Source organism: Epinephelus moara, chromosome 5, assembly GCF_006386435.1.
Source record: "Epinephelus moara isolate mb chromosome 5, YSFRI_EMoa_1.0, whole genome shotgun sequence".
Taxonomy (NCBI): domain Eukaryota; kingdom Metazoa; phylum Chordata; class Actinopteri; order Perciformes; family Serranidae; genus Epinephelus; species Epinephelus moara.
The window spans coordinates 26,729,877-26,742,084 of record NC_065510.1 but is presented as its reverse complement, the minus strand read 5'-3'; the positions used below and the strand labels follow the sequence as shown (position 1 = coordinate 26,742,084).

The window sequence follows — 12,208 nt, the reverse complement described above, 5'->3', positions numbered from 1 at the left end:
CTGATCTTACCACATTGTTCTAGCTGTACAATTATTTGCCTTTACCCACTTAGTCATTATATCCACATTGCTGGTGATTATTTATATAAATTCTAATCAAAATATTTTATGAAAGCATCAATAATCCACCCTACAATATCGTTGCAATAGCAATATTGAGGTATTTGGTAAAAATGTTGTGTGATTTAATTTTTCCATATCGTCCAATCCTACTTAACAGCCTCCATAATGACATACAATAATGTATTTATACATCTTACTATATAATGACGAAAACTCTGTCTGTGTGTGTCTCTGTTCCACGTTTTTCTCCTCACTGACTTGGTCAATCCATGTGAAATTTGGCACAGTGGTAGAGGGTCATGAGAGGATGCGAATGAAGCAATATTACATCAATTGGCCGAAGGGGGGTGCTATAGCAACCGATTGAAATTGCAAACTTTGAATGGGCATATCTCATGCCCCGTATGTCGTAGAGACATGAAACTTTGCACAGAGATGCCTCTCCGCATGAGGAACACAAGCCTCAAGAACCCATCACTTCCGGTTATATAGATATTCCGCCATTTTGAATTTTTTGAAAAACACTGTGATCAACAGTGATCTCTTCCTTTCCTCTTTGACCGATCTGCATGAAACGATCAACAGTGATCTCTTCCTTTCCTCTTTGACCGATCTGCATGAAACTGGGTGAACATAATCTAGGGGCTTCTATAAGGCAATGANATCACGGAAACTGTCAGTGTGTCATTCTGTCAGTCAGTCATTCTGTCTGTCCCGTGTTTTTCTACTCACTGATGTGGTCAATCTATGTGAAACTGCACATAGGCATTGAGGTTTGGCATTGGTAGAAGTTGACAAAGCTACCAATGGGTATGGACTAGTTTATTTAAAAAAAAAAAAAAAAGCAGACACACTGAACTTTTATTTGATTATTTGATTTTTATCTTAGTTTGTTCGAAGTGTTTTTTTTAAATATATTTGGAATATGGATATGTGTAGAATGCGGGAGAAAACCCACACAGACACAGGAGAACATTTAAACTCCACACAGAAGCAGGAGGAGGTGTCTCTGTGTGGCTGCAGTGCTAATCACTGAGCCACTGTGCTGCCCTAAATTTAACTAGATTAAAGGGTAGGGGGTTAGGTTGAGGAAGGAAGGGCGGAGGGGAGAATGGAGGAAGGGTGGGTAGAAGGAGGGGGTAAGGGAGATGAAGGCAGGAGGGGAGGATGAAGGGATGAATGGGGAGGAAGAGGAAGCTATTGTGGTCCAACTGGTGCAGAACAACATGCAGCCTCCTCCACCTTGTTGTTGTGCCTGTGCATCCTGTACAGAATATAATACTTCCTCTTCTTCATCTTTTCCTCGTTTTCTTTATTTTTCATCTCAGCCTTCTCCTCCTTTTCCTTCTTCTCATACATTTGCTTTTTGTTTTCTCCGTCTCTGTCTGTCTTGTCACATTTTTTGTGAAGCAACAAACAGTTGCTCTCTTCTTCTTCATTTTCAGACCTTCTTCTCTCCATCTAGTTGCATATTCTCTCCCTCACTATGCTTAACGTCCGTCTCCCAGCTCTGTGGTTTCTCAACCATGAGATAAAGGAGTTCACGTACTGTGCTCCACAGCTGGTTTTAGAGGTCAGTGTACTTCTAAGAGAGATGATCCCTCTCCCTCATGAGATGTAGGATTCTAGTGTCCGTCTGAATGATCAGCCCCTCCACCTGTCTCAGTTTCTTTTTGTATTCAATCTGCAGCTTCTGGCACTCAGATGTCACCATTAACACTTGGTTGTTTTGCTCAGAGACTTTTTGTTTCTCTGTCTCAAACCTTGCTACCATCTCGTTGTACTCAACTTGCTCAAGTGCTGGGCGGCATCCATCATCTCCTCCTGGAATTGGAGACTTTTCTTGAGCTGGGAGATTTCTGTCTCATGCTTTGTGATGGTCTCCTGGCTCTTTTTGTATTTGTCTTTGAACTCCCTTTTCCTGATCTCTAGAAGCTCCTGCAGACTGCTTATTCTCAGTTTACTGTTGTCAATCGTGTAGGCAAAGACTCTCCCTTCCCTTCAGTGGTTCTCTCTTAAAAGCCACCAGGCCTTGTCTCTCCCTTTTCATGTGGTAGATCTGCTTGTGAGCACGATCAGCGTCCGCTTGGAGATGGAGGAAGCTTGGGGGAGGTGGCAGGCAGCCCTGAGGACCGCCAATTACCTTTCAGATTGAGGGGAAATGGATTTATTTCAAACAAACAACAAAATAAAATGTGTGATGCTTTTAGGCAGCCCCTCATAACTGAAAGCTTCCTTTCTTCTGTCATGGCTGATTTCTGTTTCAAACACTGATGTAATTTGTGAAGTAAGTTCTGCTGAGTTTGTTTTTTCACAGTTTATACACACCGCTCTGGTATATATTGGTATTCTGCAAAGATTTAAGACAATCTATCTTTAAATACACACTCAATTTTTGAATTTAATTTTACTTAATCGCTTTACGACCCAGCCAGTATCCGTGCTTTAGATCTTGGGCACTTTAGTGCACGTTCAAACATCACCAGGCAATAAGGAAGTCAGTCCCATGTCTGAACAACATGCAACAGAGTACACTTCACCCACACTTGATGTGCACTTCCCAGCATACATAAGAGACGTATTTAGAGCCAAGTGTATCCCACAATGCACCACTCAAGCACCAGTCAAGCTGCTAGTGAAGAGGAAGTTGTAGTTCAATCACTACAGCTGAGCTATGTCATACATGTTAATGCAGCAATAATATTGAATGCAGGACTTTAACATGTAGCAGAGTATTTGTACAGTGTGGTATTTGTACTTTTACTGTAGTAAAAAAAGGAAATACGTCTTCCATCACTGCGGACAAGCACAGTCCGACAATAGCAATGTTTTGACGTGAGGACAACTTTGCATTTTGCATTTCACAGCATTCTTGTTTGCTCTTCTTTTTTGTCCTCTGGGTTTATTTTTCTGACAGCACAGGTCATGAATGTGGACTTAGGTGTGTCTGACTCAAATCTTTGCATATTTGAAAGTGATCCCTATTTTTATAATCTAAGAGATTGTTGGAAACCTTTGCATACCAAAAAACAAAAATAGTTGAATGTCTCGACAAGCACTGATTAGACTGCCATGACCCTTGGTTCAGACATGTCTTGTCCACCTCTGAATGAATTGCAACAACTTTTGCCATCCAGTGCTATCATCAGGCCAGGGTTTTAAGTTGTCCAATATTTTGGTTGATGGTAAAATAACTAACAACATTCCCATCAGCCTCAACTATGCATAGGGTTAATACTGCATCTAAACTTAATATTATTAATAAGTCTTAATCATAACATTCTGAAAAGAATTATTCATCTGAGAAAAGTTGTGTTTTCATTTCTCTGGAAGTATTACACTGTTTATTAAAAACACATTTTAGGAATTGACTCCTCTATTTAAGTGAAATTTAAAAAAAAAAAATTTTTTTAATGGCCTTGATTTTAGTTTTTATTAGTCAAATCAATCTCAGTTTTTTAGAGGTAGTGGGGGACAAAAATAGGATTTTAAAAAGTGTTAATCAGTAGAAATGGCAAGCTTAGCAATCATATTACACAAGGTATATTTAAACAAGTAATGATCATTTTGTGTAATCCATTAATCTCTTGATTATTTTCTCAGATATTCAAATAATTGTCTTGTCTATAGGATGTAAAAAATGACCATTAAGTCGCTTTTATGTATATACCAGGATATCTCAATATCACAAATTGAGTCCATGGTGACTTCACATACCTTGCTTTGTCCAATAACTAGTCCATCACCCAAAGATGTTTTATTTGACTTTATTTCTTTCAAATAAACAAAAGTACCCAAAGGTCATGTTTATTCTCAAAAAATGTGAGCAATTGACAAAATAAACACACACAGACAAAAACAAAACAGCAAAATCCCATATTTAAAATGAGTTCTACTTTGTTGACCCTCTCTGTTGAATCCACAGCAGACATGGTATTCCCGCAGTGACTTCATTAACGCAGAGCTTGTTTGTGTGTAGGGTTTGTACCCAGGCTCAGAGGAGGGCTGGCAGGTGTACAGCACGGCCTCAGATCCTGACGGCAGGTGTGTTTGCACGGTGGTCGCTCCGGCACGAAACCTCTGCAAACGAGACCCTCGGAGTCGACAACTACGCCTGCTGACTGAACAGGTGTGTGTGGGTGTGTGTATTTGTTTTTGTTTGTCTCTTGACTCTGAGTGCATCCCTGCATGTTTCAGTGGTCAGCATTGCGATGCAACACAGGGGAAAGGCAGCGTACTGGAATGAAATATTCACTGGACTGTCTCTTTGTTTTGACACTTGCAGAAACACACATGAACAGACACACACACACACCCAGGTTTCACTGACAGATGTATCCCCGATACATCAGTAGCTGTATCCTCTAAAGACTCCCAGTCATTCAACATGCCAAAAGAGTTTAAACTCAAAGGAAACACTGACAGATGGTTGGGAAAGAAATACTTTGTTCTATATTGCAGAGTGCAGCTCTGTAAGGGTATTTGTATGCTTGAATGTCAATGTGTTCATACATATGTGTGTATATGTGTGTGTTTATGTGAGGATATGCATCTGGCTGCGTAAGCACATTTCTCTCAATGTATATGTGCGTCCTGAGAGAAATAAAAGTGATTTGTGACAGAAGTTGATGAATTATTGAACACCATCAGGCCAGCAAACATTTCCCAGAGCATGCTGTACTGCAAGGCGCACACTTCAGGAAATATACATCCTGCATTCTCACCAAAATACAAGTGAACCACGGCGCACTAACGATAACATCATGAGGGTTATTTTCATTCGCTGCTGGTGTTGCATCCTGTACTCTCCTCACACAAAAAGAGTAAGAAAAAAGATGAACACTATCTGAAATAACTTCTTCTCCTCGCTCCTCGCTCTGTTCCTGTTGGGAGGCTTCTGTATTTATGAATCTTAATTAGCTCAGCGTGTCTCTGGAAGTGACACCTAGATCCTGCTGTGAGTGTGAATGTGTGTGTGTGTATGCATGTGTGTGTTTACGAGTGTGAATGTGTGTGTGTGTATGCATGTGTGTGTTTACGCGTGTTGTGCTCAGATTTTTCCGCTCGTCTCCGGCCTCTCTAGCATGTGTTACAGTGGGAGATGTGTGGGTGGGTGTGTTTGTTTGTTTGTTTGCATATCACTTCTGGATATCTGGGTCATTTTTTATAATGGATTTTCTTTTTTTCATGCTTGTTTTTCCATTCAATATCAAAAGAGATTTGAAGTATCTGGTAGCATTTTCAGGATGGTTAATGAGAAGAGCGTGGGAGTGTTTGTTTCTTTAGAGCAGAACAGACTCTAGGTGAGAATCTCATGTTTTAAATGGATCTAATGAGAAGCTTCTTCAAAGAGAAATATGATCCGTGTGACTTTGCATCATGTTGTTGAGCCACGGTGGCAGCAACATTAAAGGTCTGGTTCACCTCAAACACAGACTGCACGTAACCCAAAACACACTTTCTCACACCTCTGTTGGTTTTATTTGTCCGGTTTTGACTCATCTGTCCCTGAGATTTCTGCCACCTCCTCTTTAAAACTGTGAAGGAAGGAATTTTGCCTGTGGGGTTCACAGCTTTGCAAGATTTCATCAAAAATTCAGTAGCAATATGACTTTCCTGAATCAGATTACTGTGAAATTTTGAACACACATTTGTGCTCCCAAAAGGATGAACCCTAATCAGGGTTTACACATTCATGGAAAACCTGGAAAAGTCATGGAAATGAAAATTAGCAGTTTCTTGGTCTGGAGAGGTTTTGGAAAAATAAATAAACCCAGAGAGTTTAGGAAAAGTCATGGACAGTATACACAGTATATATACTGTGTAGACAGTGTTAATGTTCAGGCAGATCAGTCATGTCACTTGATGCTATGTTGTTCTGTATATAGGTAACGTCAGATTCCAACTTGAGTCGGTGCTTTCATGTAGTAAATTCATGTCATGCCAGAAAAAGGGCCAATTTATTTTTGTCTGGCTTTACTTGGACAAGTATAAGGCATGGCTGGAGAAAGACCAGGACCCGGGCATGCAAAATGTGTACTGTGTAGTTTAACGTTTGACATGACGAACATGGGAGAGGCCGTGCTGGCTAGCCATGCTAAAGGACCTAACGTTGAGCACCAGGCTGCTTCTGTGCGTTGTTTTTACCCTGGTGACCAGCGTGACAACCACTGCTGCAGTGATTCCCTCTCATCCGCCATCAAACTAGCCCTAACTGCAGAGGTACTATGAGTGCTAAATTAATCCCTGAGGGGAAATGCAATTTTTCTCACTCTATTGTCATATACACACACAGGCTGGAAATGTATTTCACATGCACACACACATGTTTGAGCATGTGAAATACACTACACATGCATTTAATAGAGAGATGTCAGAGCAAGAGGGCTGCCTACAGGCCCCGAGCAGTTGGGGATTCAGTGCCTAGCTCAAGGTCCAGGAGGCACACTGGCACCTCTCCAACTACCAATCCACACTTGAACCTTAGCTCCCAAACCAAGTCCCTGTGCCCCTTAAAATCCTGGCAACGGCCCCGAAGGGACTGGAGCCTTAATCCAGCGCCTTAGACCGCTCGGCCACGCTACCTCTGAGTCACTCTTTTCAAGGTTTCCTGACAGCCAGAAAGCTACTAGCATATGAACCCTGCCAAATGACTGAGTTGATCCCTTCTTCTTTGCTTAAGATGTTTTTAGTTCATTATTTCATTCATTCATTATTTCGTTCATTATTAGTTCATCACTATTGGATGGATTGCTGTGAAATTATTGAAATTGAAATTGAGATATTTAATGTCCCCAGGGATTAGATACTAATAACTTTGATGATCCCTTCAATTTTCATCCACCATTAGGTCAAAATTTTAATTTGTACAATGCTGTACTTTGCATTTAGGGCTTATGAGAAAACGTTTGCATGCTAACAGGCCAAACTGAGATGGTGAACATTATACCTGCTCAACATCAGCATGTAAGTATTAAGTAGGCTGCTGACACTCACTCTTGTTAAATAAATAACAGTCAAAATTGTCACAGTGACACAGTAATCAAACTCACTTAGGTCTTTTTCATATTGGGTACAAATGATTCATATAGTGCCCATGTACTATCACCCCCACTTCCACTCCCCCACTGTTTAGCTTTCACATTAGTAATGTTGATGCGAGTACACTTGCATCATCATCGAGGTACAATTTTTGTTATGCTACAGTGTAGAAAAGGGTGCCACAGACGGATACTGCTGCCCAGGGTGCTGTCATCAGTGGGGTCCAGGGAAGCAGTGGCAAAGTTGCTCCTGGCCAAAGGAGGAGCCGCTGCTGTCTGATGCCAAGCTGTCTGCCTCCCGCTGGCGCTTTGACTGCAAGTCGGATTTGGAAGTGAAGCCAGATCTACGGTCTATCCGTGGCGGGCTGCACTGTTGTCCAATACAGAGAATAGCTTCGACTTTATAGCTGTTAAATTAAATAATTAATTATCAAATTAGTATTTAATCCAGCAAGTTATGTTGCTTAAGTTATTACCAATCCGTCTTGACTGTAGCTGGAGTTACCTTACAAACAAGTCAGTTCCCTGGGACTTCTGGGAAAGTGTGTTTCTGCTCCAAAAAATAATGGGCCCTATTTAGATGGTCTAAAGCGGACGGCAGAGGTCGCATATGACTCATTGCTATTTAGATGCAGGCGCAGTTGTCATTTTCACGCCCTGCGCCCTCGTCGTCTAACTAGCAAATGAACTTGCGCTTCTCTGGGTGTGTTGGTCTAAAAATGAGAAGTGGTCAGGCGCAGTCATGGTGCATTGCTAGTTAGATGACGTAAAAAGCAAATGCGCCAGTGACCAACAAAAACCTGGTCTAAAGTCAACTGCGCAGTATTTTGCTGTTAAACAAGTTAGTAATATGCGTCTCTAGGCGGGTGCACAACGCGCGTGCACTCTGCTCAGACACACACGGAGCAGCCACACATATGCAAAAGATAACAAATAAAAATATGATTACAATGTGAAAGGTTATTATTGTGCACATTAAAATATTTATCAGAAACACGTCTTAATGGTCAGTCATTAATCAGAATGATCTAATCGCCGTAATAATGATCATCATAATTTGTAATAATGACAAATGAAATTGTGAAATTATCTGACCAATCAATCATTTTTTTGATTGAAAACCAAAGCCCACACATTGCATTTATTTTAACATGTTATACTAGGCTACATTATGTACTAGGCTACATTATATTATATTATTATATTGTTATCTGAGTGTAGAGAGGACACACATGCAAATAAGGCAGAACACAGCTCTAGGAAACATGTGAAAACAATTAACAAACGTGGGTGGGGGAGAAAACGCTGAACAGTTCCTAGCTGCAGGATCAGCACCTTGGGGAGCTCCGCAGCAGTCCTGACAGCTGTGCTCTGTTATATGATGAATAATATTCCAGAGATATTTAGTAAGATCTTTCTTGTATTAGTGATCCCACACCTGCTTTACCTCAGGGAGCTTGGGTGCCTGTCTGCTGTCCCCGTAGATCTGGTTCTGACGGGCCTTCACCTCCCGCACGAGGAGATCCGTCTCCTCAGCTGTAAAACGCTCACTCTTTCCAGTTGGTAGGTCCACCATCTAACTAGCTCTCCACCATGCGCTCCAATCGCGCCTCTTTTAAAGGGAATGAGAGGTGACACTCTAAAAACGCACTGTCTAACTAGCAAGTGACTGGGACACGCCCATGCGCCGCACACCTGGCGCTTCGCGTTTTAGACCATCTAAATAGGGCCCAATGTCTTCCTTTTGAGAAAAATGTTAATTAATTAATACTTAATCCACACAAAAAGCAAATTATTATAGAAATTATTCAAAACTGAAACAAAAAAATATCTGAAGAATGAATTGTCACTCAGAGTACAGTGAATTAACTGAAGAAATGGGGACGATGTTTCTAGATAGACACAGAGTTTCTCAATAGTAAGGACTGTGCCTCATATGAAAACATGTTTAATTCTGTTGTAATGGGGTGGAAGCAGAAATCTCACAGATGGATATCTCCTGAGCAGATCAAACTATCTAGATAGGTAAGAAAATGTGTAATGTGCAATTTGTGTGAACTAACCCTTTAAATATTAAATGACATCAGCACATAGCCATATTGAACAACAACAGGTGTTTGGAAACAAATAACAGGTGGCAGTGATCAATCCACAGCCAAAACCAATCATAAGCATTTCTGGCCTTGCAGGATACTAACAGTAATTACTCATCATATCAACCGTGCGTGTTGTGTGTGTGTGTGTGTGTTTGTGTGTGTGCGCGTGCGTGTGTGTGTGTGTGTGTGTGTGTGTGTGTGTGTGTGTGTGTGTGCGCACGCCAGGTTCAGAATGTGAGTCAGTCTATGGAGGTGGTAGACCTGCGAACATCCAGAGACCTGCAGTATGTCCGAGACTCTGAGCCGCTGCTGAGAGGAGTGGACGGACGTTTACACACTTACGTCGCCAACCCCCGCACTCTGACGGCTAAGGGCCTGCAGGTAAACACACACACACACACACACACACACACACACACACACACACAGTCAGACACCCAGACACACACAGTGTAAGATGGTCGCTGTAGGGAACACATAACCTTTGGTGTGAAAACATTGATTTCACGCATGCCAAGCTGAAGTTTCCTGCCTGCACTCAGACACGCGAGCATCTTTCATGAAGGGGACAAAATTTGTCTTGAAGCCGTCAATTCACTGGCTTCATGTCCGCTGTGTAAAAGTGTCACATAGCTTTGTACAGAAGGTGCCAGCAAAACTGCAGCATCACTGCACACATTAAGACTTTGAGCTGTCCAAAAAAAAAAAATCTGTCAAGAATGAGTCTCACATTTAAATATTAATGATGATATTTACATAATATTTACACACATGAGCAGAGGGAGTTTATGTAAAACATTCAGTTTGGTGTCAGGGCTTTAAACTTGCAGGAGAGAAGATAAGATTACCTGCCTGGATAAGTATCGCCTTTTATTGAGGGAAATTTAAATGTATTGCACCTCTTAAATTAGGAGTACTAATCTCATCAGTGTGTATTTTCTGCCATGATGCCGCTGGCAGGCGTCTATGCCAACAACAAACCAGGAGGCAATTGGAAGATTATCTCAAGAGCCATAGAGAATGAAAGGCTGTGGATCTGAGGAGTGAGAGCTGAATGATCCAAACAGTTAAATCAGCTGTGACACCTCTGGTTTAATGTCTGCAGTTGGCTGCTCAGGACTCCTAATGACACTTAACTAAAAGGTAGTAAAACACTGTGAACTGTCTTCACCTGCGTGTAACTTTCCCAATAAGCATTGATTTGGAGCTTTGTGTCTTGTTGGACTCCATTGTATAAAAGGGGGCTAAATTTGGGTCAAAGCAAAAGTTTTTTTTAGATATCTAGGTCACATGTAGTAGTTGTTTCAACAGCATTTCAATGACTTCAGTCTGTAGTGAGGACATGTCTCACATTTAAGTAGTCATTTTCAACCAAGCTCACTCACAAGTTCACTCACAATGCCCTTCAGTGAGGAAGGAGGCAAACGCTTTTAGTTCCACACTAGAATTGATTCATGATTCGTTCACCTTAGACTTCAATGTGATTGAAATAACATGAGATGGTAATAAATCTTAATAATATAAACTTAATCAGTAAGTATTGATCGTTTGTATCCTTAAATGCAAGGACAGTGATGGAAGGTAATAAAGATAAAGATTTGACATTGTATATTTCACAACTTGCTTGCTATGCCAACTCCTGCAGTACCCCATACTATTCCTTAGTGTTTTTTTCCCCAAAGTTTATAAGTGAATTCACAGTGAGGGTACCCTGCCCTCTAGGGGTGGGGGAAATAACCAATTCCTAAATGAGGATGTGGACGATTCGGCACTGAATCACAAATGTCAATAATCGATTATCTTAATGCTTATTAATAACCTGATGTTGACGGAATAAAAGAGGCAGACAGTCAACAGCGCGGACACGCCAGAGTTAACTTGTAATTCATCTTCACAAAAGGCAGCAGTTGCAAGATGTTTGAATTTAATGTTTAAATGATTATATTTGTGAGGCGAACCTGAAGTATATTGCGAATAGTTTTTCAGCATGAACCAGAGACTAACGTTAACGGAGGGGAGCAGCGATCAGCATGTAAACAAACAAGATCAGCTGAACAACTTTCACTGCAGCATTAACCAACTTAAACCAACTCTGTGGGGAGAAAAATAAACTCTCTGTTCGGTCTGTTTCACCTCAAAAACCCTGCACCCAATCCGCTCAGCATACTGGCTTTTCCCAGAGCGAATGTGCAGCAGAGAGGCTGCTCTCCACTGCTGGAGACATTAAAGCAACACAGTGGATGACCTGCCTCCCCCTCATTTTACTGTAAGGTGCTTTCAAATTAATTAATCAATGCGGTTAACTTTTTAAAACAAAAAGGCTGCAGACTATTTATTATTTAACAGCTGGTGAATTTCATGCTACAGAATGGAAGCATTTTGGCTTTAAGATTGAATGGAAAAGGGACCTGCCAAAGACCCAGATGGTATGCAAGTAAATGTATCTGCTTATTTAATTATGGATCACTACAAATACAGTATGCTATGTTTTAAAAGTAGTAAGTAGTCATACAGTGAGAAAAATAAATCACGTATAGAAATCAATAATCATTAATCGTTTTATAATCTAATCATAGCCCTCTGAATTGTTATTGAATTGAATCATGAGGTCCCTAGAGATTCCCACCCCTACCACTTTTAGTCTCAGTCATATTATACTGAATAATATAAATATATATACATATAGTGTAAGGGATAATGCTCGACAGTGTCTTCATTGTCAGTTATTAACAGATAATGCAAAGGGGTGAACTGTCCGACACACAGCAGAGGGATGAGTTGAATAGCAGGTGGGATGTGAAATGATTGCTTAAATCCAGAGGGGCAGCGCAGTACCTGCAGCGTGTGTTACAGTCTCCGTCCTGTGGTGATGAAGCACTGAAGACTACACTCAATGTTGGAAATTAATTGTAAACAGAGAATTTGACTGCCTCCCTTATTCATATTTGTTACAGGCTGATACTAAAATGTAGGTGGCGCATTCATTTAGAAAAGTGAACAGAACAGTCT

At 40.9% G+C, this 12,208-nt stretch overlaps 1 protein-coding gene across 2 annotated transcripts in view; it reads left to right on the top strand.

Annotated features, from left to right (window-relative positions):
• The window catches only part of LOC126390916 (noelin-2-like), a 47,778-nt gene that overhangs the window by 19,091 nt on the left and 16,479 nt on the right, over positions 1-12,208 (top strand). For both annotated transcript variants that reach the window (XM_050045427.1, XM_050045426.1), the window contains 2 exons: positions 4,043-4,192; positions 9,425-9,580. In XM_050045427.1, coding sequence (XP_049901384.1) covers positions 4,043-4,192; positions 9,425-9,580 — 306 coding nt within the window. The remainder of the gene's footprint in view (positions 1-4,042; positions 4,193-9,424; positions 9,581-12,208) is intronic.